General features: G+C 57.0%; 1 protein-coding gene across 4 annotated transcripts in view; it reads left to right on the forward strand.

Moving 5' to 3' along the window:
• The first annotated feature begins 968 nt into the window (after positions 1-968).
• TCF7 (transcription factor 7) overlaps positions 969-25,453 on the forward strand; it is a 31,014-nt gene continuing 6,529 nt past the window's right edge. For all 4 annotated transcript variants that reach the window (XM_059919473.1, XM_059919475.1, XM_059919474.1 and 1 more), the window contains exons 1-5: positions 969-1,220; positions 1,413-1,479; positions 1,989-2,113; positions 23,493-23,604; positions 24,474-24,564. In XM_059919473.1, coding sequence (XP_059775456.1) covers positions 969-1,220; positions 1,413-1,479; positions 1,989-2,113; positions 23,493-23,604; positions 24,474-24,564 — 647 coding nt within the window. The remainder of the gene's footprint in view (positions 1,221-1,412; positions 1,480-1,988; positions 2,114-23,492; positions 23,605-24,473; positions 24,565-25,453) is intronic.

The following is a 25,453-nucleotide window of genomic DNA, read 5'->3' on the forward strand; positions in this document are numbered from 1 at the left end:
TTCCAGGCATGGAACTCAGTTGAGCGAGCTGTTGGGGGTGGGGTGGGGGGGTGGGGCTGGAGGATTGGAATGGGGTCTGGCGGGATATTTCCCCCTTGCCCACTTGGCTGTGTTCACGCCTCGGAGCCGCCACATGGCTGAGAGGCCCATCACAGATGTGTAATGTATGAGTCCCTCATACAACAGGCACTCAATAGAAGTGTGAGGGGTATATGCTTGCGTTCGCACTGTGTGCGGGCGACCTGGAAGGAGGTCCCAGATTGGCAGAAGGCTGGAAGATGCGCCAGAGAATGGAGTTTTGAGGAGTCCTAACTCTGCCGGCCCGGTGTTCGAGCACAGCCTCGAGCAGCCCCCGAGCTCTAGGAAGCCCCCAGTTCCAAGCCCAGGACATACTGGGCCCGGGGCACAGACTGCTCACACCTTGGCTCCCGTTCCAAGGCATCCACAAACTCCGCGCCCTCCGCAGCTGGGGGAGAAACCTGGGCGCAGGAAGGGACTCCCTTGTTGTAGGTGAGGAATCGAGGTCAAGAATCTCCTTTAGAGTCCCCGCATTTCAGAAGTGTGATGCTTTTCAGGCTCCTCCGACGCCTCACTCAGGTTATGCCTGGGAGAGCGAGCCCTTTAAGTCTCTACCCACTGGGTACATCCCGGCCTCTCCCGAGAGAGGAGGGGCCGGGCGCTATGGCTCCGCCCATCGACCGGGCCCGCCCCCGGCGTCCCCGCCCCGCCCCCGGCACTCAGCCGGCGGCGCCTTTGATGTTCGGACCCGCCAGCTCCCCGAGCCTCTCAGCCCTGCGTCCGCGCCCTGCGTCCGCGCCCCGCGCCCGCAGCCCGCCCAGGCGGAGTCAGCCCGCGCTCCGCCCGCCGCGCTCCGGGCTCGGAGGTCCGGACTCCGGGCTCGCTGCCTCCCGGGCCGGCTCCGCGCGCCCGCACCCCCGCGCCCCGCGCCCCCGAGGGCGGAGCGCACCATGCCTCAGCTGGACTCGGGCGGGGGCGGCGCGGGCGGCGGCGACGACCTCGGCGCGCCCGACGAGCTGCTGGCTTTCCAGGACGAGGGCGAGGAGCAGGACGACAAGAGCCGCGACAGCGCCGCGGGCCCCGAGCGCGACCTGGCCGAGCTCAAGTCGTCGCTCGTCAATGAGTCCGAGGGCGCGGCCGGCGACGCGGGGGTCCCGGGGGCGGGCGCCGGTGCCCGCGGCGAGGCCGAGGTCGGGGCCGAGGTGAGCGCCGGCCCGCGCCCCGCTGCTCCCCCGCAGCCGCCGCGCTCCGCCGGCCCGGGCGCTCGGCTCGCGCTGCCCCGCCCCTCCCTCCCGAGGCCCTCGGGGGTCCGCATCCCTCAGACCCCTCCTGCCCCGGGCTCCGAGCCCCCAGCTTTCCCAGCCCTCTCAAGGCCCCTCTGGATCTCCCCGCAGGCTCTCGGGCGGGAACACACTTCGCAGAGACTTTTCCCCGACAAACTTACAGAGTCTCTGGAAGACGGTGAGTTTCTGCCCGGCCCGGCTCCCCTCCTCCCGCTAAGGCCCGGCCTCGGTGGGAGAGCGGGGCCTTTGAGGACGGGAGGGAGCCGAGGGGGTGCCTCCCCCCAACTGCAGCTCGAGGAGGCGGTAAAACCAAGGGGGTGGGGGAGTGGGGGCGGGTTTCCCGGGCGCCGCCGAGCTCGAGTCACTTCCGGTGCCCTGACCTTTATAGGAGTAAACAGACCCCCGCCATCTCCGCCTCCCCTCCTGCCCAGGTGACTGACTAATCCCCCGACTTGTGGAGAAAGCGTTGGCCAAGGTTCCTTGGCCGGAGGGCGGAGTGGGGGCCGAGAAAGGGAGGCCCGAACTCGGGGTCCTTCGTCGAAACTTGGCACTGCGGGCACCCCCAGCCCTTCAAGTCACGAACTTGAAGGGGAGCCCTTGGCAATTCCGATTTTCTCTCGAGCGAACAGACAGCCTTCAGCCCGAGCCGCCCGGGCTGGCGCTTCTGACCAGCTGTGGTTTTTCCAGGCCTGAAGGCCCCGGAGTGCGCCAGCGGCATGTACAAAGACACCGTCTACTCCGCCTTCAATCTGCTCATGCACTACCCACCCCCGTCGGGAGCAGGGCAGCACCCCCAGCCGCAGCCCTCGCTGGTAAGTGGCCCCAGCAGCCCATCCCGCCTTGTGCCTGCTACCTTCTTGATCAGGTATGTGAGGCATGGGCAAGAAGTGACTTTTACCTAGAACAAAATGGATACAGAACTCTGTTCTTGTCTCTTTCCCCATCCACACCCAGCGGGATCTGAACCAGAAGGAGAACGTCCCTGAAGGAAGGAGGGCTGCCCTAGGCACCCCACCTGCCTCCAGCGGTTGGCTGTTGTCTTCCCAGCTTGCTCACTAGCAGGCGTGGGCCCTGTCCTGGTGCTAGGTGATGCTGGGATGGAGTCGGCTTGGAGAACGGTTAAGCTGAGACCACCCATCCCTCCTGAGGGTGGTGTATGTAGTGTGCTCGGAGCTGTGAGCATTGCTGTTAGCCTTCTCCCACTAAGCCCCAGTCCTCAGTGTTTAGAGGAGCGGGCAGAAAAGCTGGTCTTCAGGTCTCCTGGTTGTACAGGAGAAACATGCTCTACTCGCTCTGTCCTTATTGGCATGATTGTGGCCTTACCAGAGAAACAACCCGAACACGATGTGTGGAAAGTGGGTTTTTATGAAGCTGGCTTGGTCTCAAATGCACCAGGAAGGGTTTGCAAAGGTGTTTCAAATCAGTAGTGTCAGTAAGCGGCCTGTTTAATGAATTTTCAAATTAAATTTAAGCACCCAGTGCTTTGAGAAGATTCCATGATCATTACAAACCATGCTTTTTGCCCATTGGTGCAGATGACCTAAAGTGTGAAGAGCCCTTTCTGAGTGCTGTGGAGCAGCAGTAAAGCTGCACTTACGAAAAACTCAGATTAGTGTTTCAGAGTGTGCTCAGCTGGCCGAAGTCAGGGGTGAGATTAGAGCTTCTAGAGTACACGTAAGGGTTTGGGATCTGTGGTGGGCGGGTGTTGGGTGCAAATGTAGACCCAGTGCAGGTCAGGCCAGCAGTAGGAGGCTCACATGGCTAGTGGTGGGGGTCACCCAGAGGGCGGAGAGTGACTGCCAGGCTGTGTCAGATCAGGAGTGAGGAGGGTTGGTTCTGAAAGCTGTTTCATGCTGAAGCTGGTGGGACATGAGAAAGTAGATTGAGCCTTCTCTCCAGAAACCCAGGATGGAAAACCTGGTGGTGGGCAGCTGACTAGAAATAAGCTCCTTGCCCTTTGGACCCCCATTCCTTCATCTGTGAAGGAATATGTTGGTTGAGTGGTCTGTCTGGCTTTCTGCTCTGGGGTGGCTCCGTCTGTGAGGTATTCGCTTCCTTCCAAGTCTGTGGGGCAAGGGGCTCACCTTCTGACCTTGCCACCTGACGCAGCAGCTCTCCCGAGAGACCTCTACCCTCCATGAGCTGATACTGAAGGATGCTTTGGGGGCCCCCTACAAGGTGTAAACCTTTAGATTTGGGGCCAAGTGGTGGGACATAACCCACCACTGCCAAACCACAGGCACGTGAGCTGCCAACAGGGGGCTGGGGTCCCTGATAATCATGACTAAACAAAAGGCCTAGGACCCAAAGCAGGCCTAGCAGGCAGATTCCCTCCAGCATCTTATGATTCCACAGAGGTGCAGGGAAAAGGCAGTGTTTCTGAGTTTCTTTCACAGCCTGGGCAAGTGGTAGGAGAGTGCCCAGAGTGGGAGTGCCTCGTTCTTCATAAGGGTGTGGTGATGGGACCATTTGGTGTCCTTTAGCTTACACTGGTCGAAGTGTAGGCAGATGGATGGCTGCCTCTAGCAGTCAGGATTGGGGGGGAGTAGGAACTAGGGCAGGCACACCATCACTCCCCTGGCCTGGATCATTCATTTTTTTCAACTTTGGGCTCTTTCTCAAGCTACAGCAGATGCATTTCTATGTGTCACACCCTCTCTTATAGGGGCAGATCCCTTTGTCCTCCTCCCCACACAGCTGTAGCCTCCCACAGCCTGGCTTCTGGGAACACAGGAGGAGGGCAGGCTCTGGAGCTGACTTTCTGTGCCCTGGCATCGGCTGCTCCATGGGGCTGGGGACAAGGACAGAGGCAAGGGCCTAAGTTGGGGAGATGCTGGGTGAGGAAGATGTACGTGAATATAGGGGAGCCTCCTTTAAGCAAATCTGATACTTACAACCAAATAGCAAATAAGAGTAGTAGTTCTTTGTGTTACTCAGAGTTGTGTGGACATTTAAAATATGGTGAGGTTTTAAAAAGCAAAATTAATTGACCCCATGTTTTGGGAGCACATTTATCATGTGATTCAAGGTTCATGTGTCTGGAATGAGGAAAGAAACTCTTACGATGGGTTAGGAGTCCCTTGTAGGGGACCTGAGGAAAATCACCTTTGGAAGTTCTTTTCCAAAGCTCTGCTTTCCTGAGCCCCTCTTCAGGGGACAGATGACACACTGCCCAGCCCCTCCCCATGAGCCTTAGAACTTGGCCCCTCTTGCTCTTTGCCCTCTCTGAGAGAATCCAAGTGGTCAACAGTTGTGCGGGGGAGCTCAGGGCCGAACGCTTGACCTCCCCTGACAGTGGGGAAAACCCGTGCCAGGGACCTCATCTGCCCTTGTGTGGGTGGAATACCCATGCGGCTGCTACGTTGGACACCTCAAAGCAGGCAGACTTGAACGTTGTCAGGAGCAATGGGCCAAATGACCACCTCACAGACAACTGCCAGGGGGGCAGAGGGAGATTTTTTCCCCAAAAGGTTCCTTCTTTTTGGTACTTGGTTTCTTGCAAACTCTGTTTTTGGAAGTGGAAATTAGGTCAAAGTTAATTTCATAGCTGATGTCTTTCAGGCATCTAATGTAGGCTTGCAGACAGTTACTGGCCTAGACCAGTAGCCACTATTGTTTTGTTTTGTTTTGTTTGCTCCGCTCTGGGATTGAGGTGGGGAGGGGCAATGACTGGTCCTGCGCCAGACTTTGAGGGATTTCTGGGATGAGTAAGGCATCAATCCTTAGGGAAACTCAGACTCTTAGTGCAGAACTGACAGTCTGGTGCAAATCCTCATCTCAAAAAGGGTATGAGGCCATGTCACTCTTGGGACCCCTTCTATGGGCTCTGCTTGGTATCTGTGGCCTGGAAGGCTGCTGAGCCTTTTGCCATTTAGATGAAATGCCCAGAATAGGCAAATCCATAGAGACAGAAAGTAGAGGAGTGGTTGCCGAGGGCTGAGGGAAGAGGAGAATGGGGAGTGACTGCTAATGGGTATGGGGTTTCTTTTTTTGGGTGATGAATATGTTCTGGAATTAGGTAGTGGTGATGGTTGCACAATCTTTTGAATATATTAAAAGCCGCTGAATTGTATACTTTAAAATGGTCAATTTTAAGGTATGTGAGTTACATCTCAATTTAAAAAAAAAAATAGCTGAGCTGAGCCTTTTGGCTCTTGCAGGGACTTGGGGCTGTTCCCCTGTGCCATCCTGGTGTCTGGGCATGCCAGGAGACATCTGACATGGAGGAGCCCACTTGAAGCAGTGGACTCCTGGCCATCGGGCTCATGTTCTCTGACTCCAAGGTCTGAGGTCCAAGTGAGGGGAGCGAGCCCTGGGGGAGCAGGAGGTGAGGGTATGAGCAAGACTTGAGCAGAGGAAGGAAGTGCTGCTGACGTGTGGCTAGCCTGTCCGGGGGGGCTCTGCAGAGATGCACCCACCCAACCCTCCACACCCCTCAGAGGGTGAGCAGTGGGGCCTCGCGGAGGAGGGGTAGTGATGGTTGGTCACCGGCCCTGGTTGGGATGAAGCCTGTTAGGAGAGAGTTTGGCACCAGGCTGGGCACCAGACAGAGCAGAACCAGCCTCTGCCCCTGGAGTGCCCAGCTGAGTGGAGGAGACAGATGAATAGACCTGAATCCCTGGCCAGAGGAGTACTGTCACAAAAGGTCCTGCTGGCGTGTCCTGGGCAGACCTGGCCCCTGCCTAGGCTGTGGGGAGGGTCTGCTGAGCAGCTTCCTGAAGGAGTAGAGTTGTCTGCCAGATGAAGACAAATAGGGGGCTGGCAGGCATCTGGGCTCCCTTCAGACATCCCAAATCTTCCGCGTCTCTACTTCATTCGCTACCCCCAAGCCCCAACCATCACCATCCCTCCTCCAGGAAGGCAACCTCCTCTAGGGTCCCTGCAGCGGACCTGGGTCCCTCCCCACAACCCTACCCTAACCCTCAATCCAGGATCCACAGAGCAGCCAAACATAAGTCAGATCCCATCTCTCGCCTGATGAAACCCTGTAGAGGCTCCCATTGCTCTTGAAGTAAAATCTAAGCCACTCGCCACGGCCTGAATGCCTGGGTGGCCAGCCCCTGCTGACCGCCCCTCCTCATCTGCACCGTACTCTTCCTTTCTCCCTAAAAAGCAGCCACCTCAGTGGCCTGATAGGTTTTACAGCCACCAAGTTCTTTCCACCTCAAGACCTTTGCGCTCGTTCCTGCAGTTCGGCATTCTCTAGCTCTTCACCTAGCTGCCGCTTCTCATTCCTCACCCAGGGCTTATTCAGGTGTCACCTCCTCAGAGAGACTTGCTCTGACCATCCAAGTGGGGCCCTCCGTCATCCCCCACCAGGCCTCGGCTGCTGTGCCCACCCCGGCAGCTCTTCAGGCCAAGGTGGTTGGCACTGATTTATGATGCACTTTCCATGCTTAGTCCAGACACAGCCCATGTGTCAGAAGTATGTCTGAGCCTTAGTGTCCTCATCTGCACAATGGGAGTGGCAAGCCCTCCTCCCAGAGTTGGAGTGAGGACTGGAGGCAGCAGTACCAGGGACGTGCCCAGGAAGGTGCCAGCGTGGCCTGGGGTTGGGGTTTGGCCACAAGTGATCCCTCTCCCTTGCTGTCCTGGCTCCTCTGGGACCAGTGGTGGCTCAGTGGTAGGCTCCATGTGCACTCCTGTCTGGAGAATTATATCTCCACTTTGGGCCACGGGGTTTGGGAGTCTGAACCCTGGGGACCAGCCCTCAGGTGGGACTCAGGTGTACAGGTCCCCTCAATGCCTGCCTCACCCAGGCATTCTTGGGAGGAAAAGTGTTGTTCCTGGGGCCAGACTGGGAGCCATAGCCACTCATTCCATCCTGAGAATCCTCTCCCACCGCCCAGAGATTTTTCGGAAAGAGGCTCCCCTTCCCCAGCCGTATAGAAGCCCTTTACACAAGATGTTAGGGGCTTAAGCTATTTTGTAAGAAAAAAAAGGGAAAAGACCTTCATGGCCATTAGCCTCTGAACCACTCCCAGAGCTTTTCTCACATGGTGCCCCGTGTGTAACACCCCTGTGTCTTGCTCCGACGCTTCCCTGGTGTGCAGGCCCCCAGGCAGTGCCCATGCACGGCTTCTTTGCTTGTTTTCCCTCATGTTTATTATTCATCTCTCCCTCATGGGGCTTCTAGTTTGCTCTCAGCTTGCCGCCTTTACCAGTGGGAACGATGCTCTATACAAATCACTCCTTAGTTTCCATTTTGATTATTTTCCTGGAGCATAATGTTCAAAGAGAATTATGGGTTCAAGAGGTAGGAAGAATCATGGCCCCAGTTCACTGAGGGTTCCTTGCGGTGCCCAAGCATAGCTGACGTGGAGTTTCCCCTTTTTTGTTGTTCGTTTTATAGGTTCGTGGTGGGCAGTGAGACTTAAAAGTAATTTTGACTTGCATTCCTTCCTGACTTGGAAGGCTGTGTGGTATTTGGAAAATCTGCAGCAACCCCCTCACCGCCAGCTGCTCCCAAGGTGAAACTTTGTTTTGGGGGCTTCCCTGATGCATTTCAGGGCCAGGAAATCACCCTGAAGGAGGCCTATCCTGCAGACCCCTGCCCCACCCTGTCACCAGGGGCTGCAGTTTTAGGGCTGCCATCCACTCCTCCAGTTTAGCGGGGTGGAGGGGCTGACAGAGAGCCCTGAGTTGGTCACCAGGACCCAGGTATTCTTCCCCTGGCCCCAGCAGGGTTTCACGAGCCAGCTTCCATAGCCCGCAAACAGGGATATCCATACCAGTTCTGCCTGCTTCCCCAGGTGCTCCCAAGACTTAGGCGTGAGTGGAGTTGAAGAGAGGGGGCCTTGGTGGTCCCCTCTCATGGCCAGTTGGCAGCCCATGCCCTCCTGGGTCTCCTAAGATCACACCCAAGCCCCGTTCCTGCATGAAGGGAGGTTTAGCTGAGCTGTAAGAATGGGCTGCAGGGGCACTGGTTTCAAGTCGCATAACTGCTGAGGTCAGGCTGGATCAGGGTGGGCACAGAGCCACATGGAGGGGACAAGGGGAGCCGCAGCCCTCTCTGAGCCTCCTCGGGCAGCTGCGGTCCCGAAGCCATACAGTCACACTCCCTCATACCTTGTGACTGGCTGCTTCCTGCCACTGTGTACAAACAAGACTCTGTTGGAGGAAACAGGTGTTTTATCAGGTCACAGGGCTCCCCCTCCCCCAACGGTACGGTGCACAGATCCTTGGGTAACAACCCTCCTCTGCAGGTGGGGACAGTAAAGCCAGGTCAGGGAAGGGACTTATCCAAGGCCCCTTAGAGGAGTGAAGGGGGAAGGCCTGAGTTGGGAAGCTCCGCCCTCAAATACCATATCTTCCACTTCTTGGCTGAGTGGCCTTGGGTAAGTTAACTCCTGTGGGCCTTAGCTTTCTCATCTAAAAATGAGGATAGCGAAGGTTCCTACCTCCTTGGGTTACTGTGGAATGGAACGAGATAGTGTATGTGGCGTTCCCGGCACATAGTAGGTGCTTCATGAGTGGAAGCCACTGTGGGAGGGATTGTTAACACTGTGTGGGAACGGCCCTTGTAAAGGACGCCGGGCCAGTAGGTGCAGTGCTCCTGAAGGTGCGGCTGGACTAAAGCCCCTGATGCTGTCCGTCCTCAGCTCAGCAGCCAGTTCCCCTGGGGCAGGGCAAAGAGGACAGCTGTCCGGCCCAGCCAGCCCTCGGGCCCTCAGCTGGTCAACGACATAGTGCCAGCTGTATCTAGAATCCTGGTCCAGACTCTTAACCGGTATTTACGGAGCCCCACTTGGCCTTGGCTAAGCACAGAGGGGACGGCTGCCTCTGCCCCACCCCCCAGAGCTCAGTTCTGGCAACGCAAAGAGACTCTCCTGGGGGCTCGGAGTCGGCCGTGTTGGATAAAGGGCACTGAGGAGGGAGGGAGGCCAGTGGGGGCGGCCAGGAAGGCTTCCTGACAGGGGAGAGTTCTGGCTGGCCCAGAACCTGCAAAGGTGAGAGTGGGAGAATGCTCTAGGTTAGGGGCACAGCTCAAGCAGAGGAGGAGAGGCAGAAATTAGTATGTTCTTGGTCATTGGAAGGGCCACCCGAAGCCCAGGGTCTGTGAGGCTGGAGAAGGGCCAGCACTGAAGGCGCAGCACGTGACCTTAATACCCGGGCGGCGCTGGTTCCGGAGCCCAGGAGTGGCTGGTGGGTACCTGCAGTGTGTTAGCAGCATGAAGGGCAGTGTGGTGCCCACCGGAGATGGTTTGAGTTGAACATAGAGGGTGAGGCGGGCAGAGCCGGCAGCTGGGGCAGGTGGATGCTGGGATGCAAGGGAGGGGGTGGGCTTTGGGCAGGGCAGACCCGAGCGAACTGGCACATGCAAGGCAGGAGTGCCTCAGAGGTGGAAGTTTTGTGTTATTTCTTTTGACTCTCAGTCTCACTCCAGGGTCATGAGTCCAGGGTCTTGTCCACTGTTTCCTGAGGGGAGCTGAACCCCAGAGGTCAGGTTGTACAGCCCATTGGTGCTTTAGCCAGGGTGTGGAGAGCACGTCTCATCAGCACTGTCTCTAGCAGGACTCCAAGGCCCCAGGAGTCAATGGAGGGTCTCTGAGAACCCAGGACATTGTTAGCTTCTTCCTTCAGGCAGTTTGCTGTCTCAGCTCGCAGACCTTTGATGCTTGGGGTTTGGACGTGGGTGCCGCCTCCCTCCCTTAAAGAGGTGTGGCCCACATCAGCCTTGGCATGCGTAGTCTCTGAGCTGCAGCCCGGGAGGGTTTGTCCTGGTCAGAGGGTTTGGCCCCTTCTGGTCCTGCAGAACATGGGGCTCCCATTGGCTCAGTCCCCTGGTGGGAGAGGGACTGTCCCCTGCTGGATAGGGTCCCTGGACCAAGGTGGTAGTTTGGTGAGTTTGGCCCTCTCCTGTGGGGAGGCAGCCATGGAGCCTGTCCCAGCCATGGGGCCTGCCTGCCTGGGCTGTGCCAGCAGATACGGCTTTAGAGCCCAGAGAGAGATGGTGACACACAGCCTTCATGTCACAGCCAACTCCACAGCCAAAGCTCCTTGGAGATCAGAGGAAGCAGATGCTTTGCCAACCCCTTCACCCCTGCCATTAAAACAACCATCTTTTTCGCTCTCCATGGACGGAGAGGTGTCTGGGCTCCACACTCCCTGCTTTCAGCTGATGGCGAGTGTGCGGCTGGGGCTGCAGGCGTGGATGGGCAGGATGTGGCCCCAGGGAACAGTGGGTCCTGGGGGTGCATGGTTACAGCTGCCCCAGCCCCCCGTGTCTGGGCAGCCTAGCCAGGGCTGGCCGATCACCCCTTCCAGGAAGCCCAATTTGCCCATGAGGGGAGGGGGCTATGATGGGTAAGGAAGCCAGGGACCGAGGCCACCTTCTCCCCTGGGTGTGTGACCTCAAGCAAATCTGTTAACCTCTCTGGGCCTCAGTTTCCTTCTGTAAACGGGGGTGGGGAGCCCTGGCCATGAGGATTTCTGAGGTTCAGATAAGCGTCAGCTGGAGAGGCCTGCTGCTCGGGTGGGCCTCAGGTGGGACTTTGTTGGGCATTGCAAGAACTGCTCCAGGCCTAGTCTCCCCGTCAGGCAAGAAGGAATTGTAGGGAGGGAGAGACAGGTGACAGGAGTCCAGTTGAGGGTATTCTGACTAACTCTGACCTGGCTCTGGTGGCAGGAGGCCCAGCCTCCCGGTCTGCTGGGCCGCCATCTGAAACGCATTACCAGTGCTTTGTAAACTGCACATCATTCGGCCACATGAAAGCCTGGGATCTAAAAATAGCCATTCCCAGAGGACACCCCGCATTGGCGGGGCTCGGCTGACCTCTGCACGCACACCCACCACTAGGCCACCTCCCTTGCCAGGGGGCCCCGACTGGCAGGGCCACACCCACCCACCCTCCCAGTGTGGGCAGCCACTGCCGGAGGCCACTTTATCTGGGCACAGATCTCGTCCAGTTGGTCAAAGCTGCAGGCCTCAAGGCCTTACCTAGGGCAGAATGTCCGGAGGAGGCAGCTGAGGGCATGTCGGTGGCCCCAGGACCCCTTCTCCAGACCATATATGCCTGGCATGTCTGTGGGAAGCCAGTGGAACCATCTTACAGATGAGGACACTGGGGCCTGTAGAGGGGAAGCACAGGAAGGGGAACTTGGCCACTGTCAGATGGTAGACAGGAGGGCCGCTGGCGGATGTGCTGGTATGAGAAGGGCAGGGTCCTGCCCTGGACCCCATGGTGTCAGTGGAGCCTGCCCCAGCACGAAGGCAAGGCAGCTGTGGGTCTCCAGGCTGCTATGGTTGACTCTTTGTCCTACTTTCTGCAGGCTCCTTTTCCCTATAGTCTCCATGACCAACTGCAAAACCACTCTTTTCCCTAAAAATAAACATGCTTATGGGATTGGGGGAAGCTTTGTAGCTATCAAAAGAAATAATAGGGTGTTTAAGAAAATTACATTGCGTTTTAAATAACCAGCATGAAAGTCATTAAGTTTGAAGTTTCATTCAAATCAGATGGCTCTGTGGCTGGCCCGGTGGCCGGGCAGGCAGGGGGTGGGTGGGCGCTGAGGGACGCTGAGAAGCAGCCTGTGGAGAGAGCTCTGCAGCAGCGGCAGTGAGGTCTCTGCGGCTATAGCCAGGGTCCAGGCGGGGCGGCCCCGAGTGTGCGCCGGGCTGCAGCAGCCGCCCCAGAGCTTGCCGACAGGCTTTGAAGCAGGCTGCAGCCTGGGAGCCCCCCAGCTGTGGTGGGCAACCCCATGGGTGGGGCTGGGGGGGTGAACATAGACCAAAGGGTGTGGGGCCAGATGAAGCTGGGATTGCAGAGGCCACAAGGGTTGATGGCCGTGTTGAGGTGGGGTTTAAGGGATGGTGGTTGGAATCAAAAGGGCTAGAGAGGATCTACAGGGCCAAGGCCACATCTGTCTTCTTCACTGCTGGAACCTTAGTGGCCAGCATAGTGCATGACCCATAGTAGGTGCTCGTAAACAGTTGCAAGAATAACAACAGCCACAGTAATAGTGCACATGTCAAGAACTTCCCAAGTGCCAGACCTAAGCTGGGGACTTTTAATCCTGATATCAAGATCCTTACAAGAAACCAAGAAAGTAGATACTATTATTGCTCTCATTTTACAGATGGGAAAGCTGAGGCTCAGAGAGGTTAAGAACTTGCTAGTACTTGGCAGAGTCAGGACTTGGACTCAGGTCTGTTTTACCCCAAAGCCCAGGCTCTGCTCTGTCCCTTTGGTCTTGATTGTGTGGAGCTCGTTGGGAGCATTGCAGGCTGCAAAGCTGAACCCACTCCTGTTGAGTTTATGAGCTGAATTCCTCTGGCCTCAAGGAAAGACTTGGCCCTTACTGCCCCCCCTGGGCGTGACCTCAGAGCTCCGGACCTGGGTCAGGGCTGGACTACATGCTATCAGGGGCCAAAAGGGTTGTTTCTTGGTTAGAAGCAGGACCTCAGGGCTTCCAGAATAAATATTATCTGGAAAAGTGTTTATAAATGACATTTAAGATGACATCAGGTTTGGGAATTCCCTGGTGGTCCAGTGGTTAGGACTCCGCGCTTTCACTGCCGAGGGCATGGGTTGAATCCCTGGTCAGGGAACTAAGATCCCGCAAGCCTCGCAGCGCAGCCAAAAATTAAATTAAATTTAAAAAAAAAAGATTACATCAGGTTTGATGCATGATGCAAGGACAGTTAAGACTATGTGTAGGTTGATTCCTTCTTTCTAACTTTGGCCCTGGTCCTGGCTTAGCTTGGAGCTCACTGTTGGACTTCTCTGGCCCAGGTGCCCTCCTCTGTGTGGTCCAGGGATGGGCTAGAGGGTGTCCTAGGCTCTGAGACAATGGGAATGGCTGGACTGAGGAATCTGAGGGCATCCCTGCGCATGAGTGTCCCCTCCCCAAACCCCTTGGGAACCAGATCCACCTCCCAACCCTGCTGCGGCATTTTGAGAGTTTCTTCTTCTACCACTGCCCTCCTCTGCTCCTCCCGTGCCACCCCCCACCCCTCCCCCTGCCCCTGCCCTGGCTCTGGTCATTGGGCTAGTCAGGACCTCAGGAGTCTGGCCCAACAGCAATCTGGCAGTAGACCAAAGGAAATCGAGGGCCAGTAGCCCTGGCCTGGCACAAAGGCTGGCTTTCCTGAAAAGCCTTGGTCTAGGGACATGCTCGCCTTTGTCTTTTGTTTTCTTCTTCATTAATTTTAAAAAATATTAGCAGACACAAATATTACTTCATTTAATCCCTATGAGATATGGATACTGTACAGATGGGGAACCCGAAGCACAGAGAGACGCACTTTGCAAGTGCTGGAGGAGAGATGTGAATTCAGGCATCTACCTCTGTGTTCCCTGCCCTTACCACCTGCTACCTTGCCTCTTAGACAACGTATCTATCCACTCATTTTTGAAAAATTGGGTTTTATAGCTACAGCTGGGTCCCCTTGGCTCCCCCATCCCATCCATCCCCACTCCTCACCTCCCCCAGGAATTTAGTGTTTCACCCTCTCCCTGTATTTTTATAGTGTTAGACCCAGGTGTGTATCTGTAAAAGCTGTTTGCTGTGGTTTTTGGAACCCCCTAACTCCACCTCATTAGAGGGCTCCACCCCAAGAGGGCCCCTGTGGCAGTTGGAGCAGCCCTGCCCTCCTCCGTCTGCTTACACTTGGCGTGAGGGGCTTGGGTGGGAGCATCCTGGGGCCTGAAGCCTCCAGCGGCTCCTTTCCACTCTTTGCCTTGTTCACTTGGGATAAACCACCAGACTGAGTCCAGGCAGAGCCCCAAGGGCCTTCCTTAACTGGCAGTAGCTGCAAGGGTTAGACCCAAGTGAGCTTCCTGACTGTGGCCCCAGGGCAGAACTGTCCTCCCGGGGCTGGTACAGGCAGCTGAACAGACCAGGTAACTCAGAGACCCCCATCTTGTCTTTGCTTCTCAGAAACTGGCTGGAATTAATCGGGGCAGGAATGCAGTGCCAAGGCTGGGGATGAGATCTCCAAGTCTCCTCTGCCTCCCACCTTTGAGCCGTCGCTGCCCATCAGCCTCTGCCTCTCTGGGCCCTGCGCCGGGCTGTCCTGGCTCTCGCTCCTGGGCAGCACACTAACTCTTCTGCGGGTGGCCATCCCACCCCGCATGCACGTGGACTGGGAAAAGAGGCCAGACCTGGTGGGAAGAATGACTTCTCACGGTTCCTTTAGTCATTTACGACTGAGGACCCACGTCACCTCCTATGAGGGCAGGGTGTTGCTGGCAAAATCCAGCAGGTCCCGGGTGGGTGGAGGTCTTAGTGAGGAGACCCAGTGTCGGGGGGGAGAACCTGGCAACCACTCGGCTCCCGCGCCTCACACGTGTGGTCTCCATTGCTGGTGCGCTACCAGCTGGCCTGTGAGGCCTCTCACTGAGTGGTAAAGATCTCTGGCCAGGAACCCCAAAGGGCTGGATTCAAATCCCGATCTGTCATTACTTGCTCTGAGACCTTGGGCAAGTCGTTTAACCTCTCCCGGCTACCCTTTCCTCATCCGCACAATCTGTACACACACGTCACAGAGTGGTTGGGAAGACTGGTGGGATTCGGGGGGCGGGGGGCGGACCCTGCAGGGTGCTAGGCACACAGGAGGCTGTCACTAGTGGGGGCTGCCGTCTCTAAGTCTGCACCTCCACTGCTTTCTTCGTGCCTTTTCTACAAAGCCTTTTGGTTTTGCTCCCAGGGGAGCAAAATCTCTGAACTCCTCAAATGCCTTCTTCCCAGAGCCTGGCTTTCCCTGCTGCCAAAGACAGCCTGAGCCGAGGTTGTGCCCTGGCCTCTGCCTCAGGCACATGGGCTCCCGGAGGGCTGGGCCGTGAGGAGCTGGGAGGGCGACTGCCTGGACAGGGGACGCCCAGCCCCCGGGCTGCTGCAGAGTCCCCAGACAGTGTGTCGGTAGCATCAACTAGCAGCTCCGCTGCAGCAGCTCCCGGAAGCTTATATTTTCCTCTAAAAACATCCTGTCCTGAGGGGCGTTTACCTCAGAGAGGAAGAAGGAAAACAAAAGTAAACGAATGCATAGAAACCGCTGGAGGCTGTGGGCCAGGCCACTCAGCTCAGTGAGGTTCCGCTAGCTCCGGGGGTGCCTCGGGGCCAGGCTGGGTCTCTAGCAGGCCTGTGGTTTGCCAAAGCTGTAGGCAGGGACTCCAGTCCTCGCCTCTGCTGTGGCAGGACCCCCTATCTGATGTCGAGGCCGGGCAGCTGCTGGACTGGCCACGTGGACCTGGGAGGGCTCTGTGCATCCCTGGCCACAGTCCTGTGCTGGCAGGCGGGACTAAAGCCTCCTGGTCCACAAGGGTGTGGCCCAGCCATACCCCAGCCCTCCAGCTCAGCTGGCCACACGGCCGCGGCTCCATGCTCTGCGGTGGGCGTCTAGCACAAGGCGTCCAGCACGCTGTGGGCGGGGAGCTTGAGGGCCGTCCTCTGGAGAGCACCATGTCCTGGGCAGCAGGGCCCAGAGCGGCGACTGGCGATAAAAGGGCATGAGCCCAGCCGGGGGATATCTGCAGACAGGTCTGCGGGAGCCCGCACATCAAGGCTTGGCTGATAGGCAGGCGAGTCCCCTTTGGAGGACCTGCTTCCTTCTGGGAAGTTCATTCTCATGGTCCCAGGCCGTGGGGCAGCTTCCCACTCAGAAACTGGCCAGACTCCTTGGTGCTTAAGCACCGTGGGTGCTGGACAGTGGATCCCCAGCTCCAGACCTAGAGGTCTGGGGGAGCTGTGTGTGGTGGGCACTAGTGGGCCCTGGAGCTGGGAGGAGTCCAGAGGAACTGATCAAGGCCAGAGCAGAGGCTCAGCGGCAGACCCTGGATGGAGCGTGGCCTGGTTTCTGGCAATGCAGGGAAGAGAAGTTGAGAACTGGAGAGAACCTTTTGAGCAGGGCCACTGTGTGGGGTTATGCAGGGGATGTGGGCCAAGGAGCTGAAATCTAGCCTGCACTATGCTCCCCAAGCCACGTGCCCTGGTGTGGGCCTGGCTGTCTCTCCAGAGGAAGGGGTACTTCTTCTAATTAGCACAAAGGCACCATATGAACTAGTGGTGGCCCTGGCTTTGGCTGGTGAATTCTGACTCCCAAGGTGTTGCAGGAAGGAGGAGATGGGGTAGAAGGAGGCACAGGGTCTCAGTTGCCAGGCAGGATGTCCCTGACTCCCAGCAGTGGCCCCAGTTCCTCCCAGCCTCCTGTGTGCTGCTGTGACCATGCCCAGCCCCAGCCAGGGTGCTTTGTCCAGTGCTGCCACACGCTCCCTAAACACTGGCTCACACTGGGCCCTACCTACACGTACTCCTAGGGACCCAACTTTGAGAGCCCAACAAGTGGGGGGAGAGCTCTCCAGGCAGAGGCAACAGCATGGCCCTTGAGGCCAAAGTGGCTGGAGCACAGAGGGAAAGGAGGTGAGAGATGAGAATGTGCCTGTCTGGTGTTGCTTGAAGACCTTGAGAGACCTTAAAGGGGTCCCCAGCACTGACTTGCAATTTCCTCAGCGTCACTGAGCCTCACTTCCCTCATGAGTAAAACGGGAAGGATAATGCCTGCCTCAAATCAGTTGTCACATGTGGCATTTACAATACTCAGTTTCACATCTGCGCACTTGGCAGAGAGAACAGTAACTCTATCAATAGCCCACCTTTCTGTCTAGCTCGAGGTGTGGATCTGCCCTCCTTCTGTGGACTCGTCCCAAGGGCCGTTCCGCAGCTCCAGAGCGGGCATCAGGAATACCCCCCACTTCCCCCTTCTAGGAGCCAAGAGACTGAAGTCAGGTCCATGGTTGGATGAGTGGGTAGGCATGCAGGGGTTCTGGGTCATCAGGTATTCTAGAGGCCTTCATTCAGCAAGTCTTAATGAACATGCCGAGTACAGACCCTGGAGAGGCAGAGATGACTAACAAGCCGATTTTGCCCTCCAGGACCCCCAGGCCAACCCCTGCAGCAAGTGGGCAGCTCTGCCTGCTGGGCTGGTGGAACCCCACCCAGGTCACAGTCCTAAGGAAGTGGCCCTTAGACTGAGGTCAGGATGAGAAGGAATCAGTATGGCAAAGAGTATAGGAGGAAGTGTGGAAAGCTGGGAGGGGAGGGCGTAAGGGGTGGGTAAAGGTGCAGAGGCGAAGAAGAGCTGGACACCAGGGTAAGAGAGAGGCAGGGCTGCGTGGTTGGGTATGGCTGGGGTGTGGCTGTGCGATAGTGAGTTGGGGAGATGTGGGCTGGGGACCTGGGGTCACGTCCCAACTATTGCCATCAGGCAAGCTCCCGGTGGCAACAGCCCTAGCAGGCAGGCAGGCATGGGGTGTAGCTAGAACCCCAATCCCGGGGTCCCAGAACTTACTGGAGCATTTTTAGGGTCAGGGGAGCACTGGCTCAGGTGACCCTGACCAACTAGGCTGAAGAAGGGAGAGACTGAGCGTAGGACTGGGACTCCTTCCCCTGTTCCCCTTTGTTCTATCCTTGATAACCGTAGGGCCTTTGCAGTACAGTGGGTGGAATCTCAGCTCTGCCACTTACAAGCTGTGTGACCTTGGGCAAGCTATGTAATGTCTCCATCTCAGTTTCCTCGTTTGTTAAATGGGGATAATGATTGTACCTATTTCCTAGGTTTGTTTTAGGAGTACGTGAGTTAAACTCTATAAGGTGCTCGGAATTATGCCTCGCACAGGGTATAAACCATCAGTTGTCATTAGCAAATGCTGATCTCCGGGCCTGAAACATTCTTTTGCCTGATACATAGTAGGAGCTTAGAAAATACATCCTGACTGACTGTCTGCTGAGAGTGATCAACTGCGAATTCTGGTGCAGTGTGTGTATGTGTGTGTTGGGGGGTGGTGCTTCTCCTGGCACAGTCCCTGCCAAGGGGAGGCCTTCTGGGGAGGGCCTTGTCAGCCTCACACGCTTCCACCCCCCAGGCTTGAGACCAGAGGAAGCAGCAGCTTTCTTCGCTGAGAAAGTGTTGTGCGGCTTCTTAAGCGTTTGGGGGTTTTCAGAGTCAACCGTTAGAGGCGAGGGAGCTTCTCTGCTGGCGGTGGCAAGGGCTCTCAGGGTGCACACAGCCTGTAAGCCGACCTCTGCGGTCTGCAGGGAAAATGCCGACCGTGTTTATTTTTCACCTGAGCCTGCAGGAAGTTGGGGGGTGGGGAAGAGGGAGGCGGGAGCAGCCCGGCCAGGCCCAAGCCCGACTTCAGAGCAGAGGAGACCGACCTCAGGAGTCCCTCATTTCCACCTCCTCCTGCCTGGCCCTGCCCTAGGGCCCCTTCTTGGCTCCAGCCTGCTCAGCAAGAGGAGGGCATGCTGGGGCACCAGAGTGATGAATTTCCAGCCATGGGCTAACGAAAAGATCCCAGAAGGATGAGGACCGCCTTTGGGACAATAGGTTTTGAATTGGCGTGGGGAATAACAGTAAGAGCAATGTCGTGGCAGGAAGGACCGCCCCTGCTAAGGCTGTTCCCAGTCCAAGGGTCTCAGAGTCTAGACTCGTCCTGGAGTGCTGCAGTCTGGAGGGGTCTTGGAGTGTGCTGATGAAGGAGTATGGTCTGCTGTTAGGTCTTTCATTTGTTTATACATCCCACCATGCTGGGAGCGCTTACTGAGTGCCCAGCGCTATGCCTGGCACTCTGCCCTCAGAGGTAAGAGATGACGTTGTGCCGTCGAGATACTCAGGGACCGGTGGGGACGATCAACCCAGGCCTGCCTCCTTCCCTCGGAGGCAGGACACAGTCACCATCAGGGGAGGAGAGGAGCGGCGCTCCAGTCACTCGGCTCCCCAGACACAGGCCGGGCCCCAGGCAACTCCACCCTGCTGGCTGGGCAGGCTAGCCCTGGGACAGCCTTGTGCTGAGGCCGTGGAGCGGGACGTTCCATTGGCTGAGAGGGACGTGGGGCACCAGGTCCTGCGCCAGACAGTTGCCCCTGGCTGCCACCACCGGGCATGCAGGGGGCTGGGGAGTGAGGCTGAAAGGCAGCCTGCACGAACGTGGGAAGGACTGGCCAGGCCCTCGGTGCTCTGCCCTGGAGCCCTGGCACCTCAGGGCCTCCACCTGCCGGCAGGTTCTCAGCCCCACCTCCGCCCACCTGGCACCTCTCCTGTGGTCTGGCTACAGACTCCCGTTGAATGAGGCTTTTCCCCAGTTCCCGGGGAAGGCTGGGGGACAGGATGAGCCCTCTGTCCACACACGTACATACCAGGCCAGAGGCTATAGGCTGAGCTGGAGTCTGAGGTTTCCTAGACCTAGAATGAGCTGTGTTACAACATGGAGCTTAACCAGCCTGGCCAAGGAGGGTCAGCTCTAGCTGTCCCTCAGGTGACAGGGCTTCCTGGCCCAAACGAGCCTTCCCCAGGGAAGGTGGTGTGTGCGAAACCTGCTGTGGAGGCACCCTCTCCCTGCCCTGGGCAGAGTGGGACTCCGGGACTGTCTTCCTAGAGCTGGCACCTTGGACGCCAGCCTCTGCTCCTAAGATTTCCCAGGGTTAGAGCTGCCTATTCCACCAGCCAGGCTTATAACTCTGAGGGCTGAAAAGCCAGAGCCAAGGCTGGATGGCAGGGCCTTCTCTGAAGCAGAAGTTTAGACTTGAAAGCTCCGTGGTCTGCAGGGCCCTGTGGAGGGTGTTCATTCCACCCCTTGCACCAGGGCTCCAGGCATTTGTGCCCTTAGACGGCGAATAGTGGAATGCCTTCCACCAGGGTCCCAGGTTCCTGAGGGAGTGGGCCCTGAGGCTAATCTCCCTGTGTGCCACAAGGCCTGGGATCTGGCTAATCCCTGTCCTAGGAACTTATCCAGGTAAAAAGGCCCCCGAGGCTTCCAGAAAGCTTTCTACCTTCATAGGCCCTTGGCTCCTGCTCCCAAAAATTCTAGGATGAAGCAGGGTTTTTTGCATCCATGACCAATGAGGTAGTCAGGGTTGATATGATCATGCTCATTTTACAAGGGGCATACTGGCCCAGGATCCTATAGAGGAAAGGTCAGCAAGCTTAGAGCTGTACTTCCCAACCCACTTCCCATCCTGGCACAGTTAAAAATGACCACTGGAGGAAGAGGCTGAAACAACCATGAGAAGTGCTGGGCATAGCGAGCAAGGAGAGAGGAAGGTAATGGGGTTAGAGAGGTAGTTGGGGGCCTGATCCTGGAGCTTCATAGGCCTGGGCTGAGGAGCGACGTGATCTGATTTATATGGCTGCTGGATGGAGGACTGAGGAAGCAGGAGGCTGCTGCAGTCGCCAGGTGAGAAGTGACTGTGGCTTGGACTGGGTGGGGAAAGGGAGAAAGAAAGAAGTGGTTGGATTCTGTTATATTTTGAAAGTAGAGCCATTAGGATTTGCTGACAAATTGGAGGTGGAGTGTGAGAAAAAGAAGCGTCAAAGGTGACTCCAAGCTGTTTGGTCTCAGCAACTGGAAGGAGGGAGTTACCATTAACTGAGGAAGATGGAGAGGAATGTTTGGGGCAGGAAGTCAAAGGTTCTACTTTGGACATGTTGAATTTGGGGAGCATTTGGAGAGTGGCGTTGCTAGGAGAAGTGGGGGCTGGAGATTCAGATGTGGAGTCATCAGATGAAGACGTTTAAAGCCGTAAGCCTGGATGAGAGCACCCTGGGAGGTGAGGATTGATAGAGAACTGAGGGCCAAGCCTTGGGTCAGGTCAGGAAGAAGATGAAGAGCCAGAAACACGGCCGAGAAGGAGTGGTCTCTGAGGTTAGAGGAAAATCAGGGAAGTGTGGCATTCTGGAATCCAAGTGAAGAAACTACCACAAGGAGGAGGGAGAAATCAGTTGTGTTCAATGTGCTGAGAAGTCAGGTAAAATGCAGACAGAATTGACCGCTGAGTTCAGCAACAGGGAAGTCACTGGGGACCTTGACGGGTCACCTAGGGAAGTGATGGGGCAAGAGACTGGCCTGGATGAAGGGATAATGAGAGCTGAGGACTAGAGGCAGCAAATGGGGACAGCTCTGCTGAGGTGGCAGCTGGAGGACTTACAGATGGGAGAAATAGCAACCTGCTGGTACCCTGGTGGGAATAAGACTGGGCTTGCAAAGTGCTGGGCACAGTGCCTGGCATGTGGCAAGTACTCAGTACATGAAGGGGTCACATTCCCCCACACCCCATACCCCACACCTACTGGTCCCAGTCTACTCCCCTCTCTCTTGCCGGTCACCTGCAGGCCTGAGGATCCTGTTTTTCATCTTCCATTCCCCCACACAATCCCAACCTGTCACAGGTGTGTCTGGGTCCGTGCTGGGGATAAAAGAAGGCCTGGGAATGACAGGAGCTTCCCCCAGCTTGCTCAGGAAGCCCAGCCTTCACACAGCAACAGGAAGGTCACAGCAACCAAAGCCTTGAACAGCATGGCCCTGTCTTCACTCAGTTCCCCAAGTGATGCAGCCAGTGGGCTGCCAGGCGTGTCTGCCATCTCCAGGCAGACCTCCTTTGGCATAATAAGACCGAAGTGTCTGGCCCATGTGAGGCCTGGCACCAGGGGGCTAGGGAAGCACTCTAAGTAACGTTTCCTCCTCACTCTTCAAGGTGAATGAGGGGCTTCTTACATGTCCCTTCCTCATTACCTGACACCTGACTACTTGAGCTCCTGGCTTTATCCTCACAAGAGCCATTTGAGACAAGGTAATAGGTGCTCAGGTATTGTAGTAAATTAGATCCAGGAACTGAACGTGGTCGGCAGACTCTTCCTCAAGCTCACAGTGGCGAGTCCTCGGAAGCTCTCCTGCGCTGCCCCAGGAGGCCAGGAGAGGCCTCTGGTCCGAGGTGAGGCATCGGCCTCAGGAAGTGGCTGTGATGCCAAATCCATGCCAGCCACAAAGAAGGAGCCACCACTATTAGAGCATTAGCTCCTGTCTGCCTGAGGACAGAAGGCAGGCTGATCAGCCCTGGTATCTAAGACTCCTCCTGGTGGGCAGATGGATGAGCAGGGGACGGCAGTGTCAGCAATTTACCAAGCCCTGAGGGGAAGGGTACAGCTTGTAGCCCAGCCTGAAGCTCCCCTGGAGGCAGGAATGTGGGAAAGGTGGTGGCCAGGGCTGTTGCTGGGAGGTGTGGGATCCTGTGCCCACCCGGGAGCCTCATGCCATGGCTACAGTGTGGCTCGTACCTGCCCTTCCCTCTAGCCTCACTCTGGACCCCCAACAGCCAGTGCCGAAGGAGCGGTGCCAGGCCTCCTCACCAAGAGCTACCCTCACCTTCCCCAAACCTGGTGATGAAGGGATCATGAACCCCATCCATTACACAGGAGAGGAAGCCCAGAGATGTTAAGGAGTCTGGCTAAATTCAGCCCGTGAGAAATTACACCTACAGGGTGGGAAGGAGCCCAGACTACCATCTCTCATGACTGTCTTGGCCCAAGGATGTCCCGTTTCTTCTGTGTCAGGGGTTAGACGTCACTCTTCTGTGCTCCCAGCCAGCAGCATCCCCACAGGTGGACTTTTCCAAGTGGAAGCTGACCTTCAGTTTTAGATGATGTCTCCAGGGCCCTGGCCTGCAAAGGTGTGCACCGAGGATATACAGAGCCAGGCCTTGGCCCTGAGCCGCAAACTCCCTGTGGTTGGGTCTCAGGGGAGCCCCCGTCCCAGTCTGAATATGAGTCAACTCATGACAAATCCATGTGACTAGCGTGAAAAGTAAGAGTCCTGCGGTGCTGAGGAAACAGGAAGTGTGGAGGCTGGGTGGGTTGGCCCTGGGGGGAGCCTGGCCACAGCTGGCACCACCTTGCCCCACCTCCCCTGAGTTAGAGAGCTGAGGGGGCCCCTTCCCTATGTCAACAAATCGTCTTAAGCCTGAGGTGGGTCCAGAGGGTCAGACTCAAGTCCCTCAGTCTGGGGGCTAGAGGAGGGGGAAAGCAAGCTCCAGGCTGTCTTAGGGCTGGAGGCTTGTGAGCAGCTCACCAGACAAGCCATAGGGCCTCAGAGAAACGGGGGGATCTCTGAAACCAGGAGGCAGGAAGAATTTCCTGGGCAGGGGAAAGGCCTCCTAGAACTGAGGGCCAAGAAAGACCGAGAGGCTCTCCAGGAGACTGGACTGCTTGGGCAAAGTTGGGCGGGGGGCAGGGCCCCTGGGCACCAGGTGGCCTGAGTGGGGTCCTGTCCAGTGAAGCCTGTGGTTTTGATCACCTCCACTTTCCCTTGGTGGTTGGGCTGCCGCCACACAGCTAATTGAGGCTCTTCCTGTATGTGCACCCCAGTCCCGTGCCTTCCTCCCTCAGGTCCCCCACATTCACCCACCCTCCTCGTTTTTCAGCACAACAAGGCCAGTCAGCCTTCCCACGGCGTCCCCCAACTCTCTCCTCTCTATGACCATTTCAGCAGCCCACACCCCACACCTGCTCCAGCCGACATCAGCCAGAAGCAAGGTATGGATCCTGGATGGGAAGGGCCCAACAAGACCCAGAGCCGGGGAGTGGGGAGATGGAGTCCCTGCCTTCTGAGACCAGGTGGCTAGACCCTTTTTGTAAATGGAGAACCTGGGGCTGTGCAAACTCAGGGCCCCTCGAACATGCCCAAAAGATTGAGGAGCCTGAGGGCACCAAAGGGTTGGGGAAGGTGGTACCCGGTCAAAATCTGAAGGCTTCAGGTTGAGGTAGGAGCCTAAATCCTGCGTGACTACCCAATACCAGTATGGGAGTAGGCCTCTGTGTAAAGCTGATAAATATAAATCTTGCAGTCTTTCCCTCCCCCAGTGAGAAAATGGAAAGTGGTGGTTGTGATGGCTGATTCACCTCAGCCTCGGGCAAAGTCATTCTGAAATCAGCCATTGTCGGCTGTGGGAAACCTGCTGACTCAACCCTGGGGAGGAGGGGGCACGGCGGGGGGGGGGGGGGGGCACGGGTGGAGCCCTGGCTCCCCAGGCCAGGGGGTCTGCCTCCTGCCCGGAAAGCCAGGCTAGAGCCCCCAGCAGAGAGGCCCCAGTTGCAGACCAGCACTGGACCAGCGTGTGGCAACGTCTGGCCTCCCACTCCTGAATGACTCCAACTCTGCCACTGTCCAGCCACTGTCCGTAGGCAAGTCACCCAAACCCTCTGCCCTTGATTCCCCTAGCCTGTAAATGGGGCACTGTTATCACACTGGGATAGTCCTGAACAAACCAGTATGTCTGGTCCTCTCTCTAGCACACGGAGATGGGATCCTAGGAGGGCCCCACGGGAGGCTCCAGGATGCAGTAACTAGCTGAAGTGGCCTCCAGGTCAGGCTGGCTCACTTACTCGGCCCCTCTCCACTGCAGGAGTTCACAGGCCTCTGCAGACCCCTGACCTCTCTGGCTTCTACTCTCTGACCTCAGGCAGCATGGGACAGCTCCCGCACACTGTGAGCTGGTGAGTGAGGGCCCAGTGGGAAAGGGGCACCTTGCGCTGGTTGGACCCATACCTGCCCTTCCATTTTCCTCCTCCATCCTTCTGTGCTGAGCACCCTGCTGCCAGCTCTACAGGTACCAGGGGCTGGCCAGCAGCTCTATGCATGCCTCAGCTAGCTAGACATACTCCCTTTGGGAAGGCAGGAGACCTAGCTCCTGGTCCTAGCCCTATCACGCTCTGCCGTAACGTCTAAGACTTGAGTGGGGGAACCCTGGGCTGTTCAGGGCCATATGAGTATGTGAGGAAGAAAAAGTAGGCCTGACCAGGGAGGTGGCAGCGTGCATGGCCACAAGAGAGGCTGCTGCTTCACAGTGGCCTGGTGGACAGAGGGATACTTCCCACTTGCCTCAGTGTCTACTGCTGGCTGGTCCCCTCCTTGGCTGAGCTGCTTGAAGGGCAGGGTCCTTCTTGCCCCTATGGTGCCTGCTTCAGTCCAAGCCCCTGGCATTCTGCTTGGAGAGTCTACTAAGGCTGGGCCAGGGAAAGACGGCCTGGATCCCATTCGGTAGGCCCAACTGTGAGCCAAAGGGCCCGTCTTCAGCTGGAGCTGGGCCTTGGCAGAGTACGTGACCCTTTGTTCATCATGTGCAGTTTGACCTAGGCAGGTCTCTAGCCTCTCTAGGTTGGGACAATTACCCAAAGGCAGGAAAGCTTGGCTTCCCAGGAAGGCAGAGCAGGCCAGAAGCCCAACCTGGGGCCCGCCTGCCCCTTTCTACTTGCCCTTTATCCACGTTCAGCTCACTCTTCCATGTCCAGATTGTCTCTGGATAAAGCTCCACCTTGAATACGAATCAGGACTACCCTTACGAGTCCCCCCAGGACTTAAGTGCACCGGGCAGGTTCTCAGGGA

The sequence above is a fragment of the Balaenoptera ricei genome, chromosome 3 (genome assembly GCF_028023285.1).
Source record: "Balaenoptera ricei isolate mBalRic1 chromosome 3, mBalRic1.hap2, whole genome shotgun sequence".
NCBI classification, from domain to species: domain Eukaryota; kingdom Metazoa; phylum Chordata; class Mammalia; order Artiodactyla; family Balaenopteridae; genus Balaenoptera; species Balaenoptera ricei.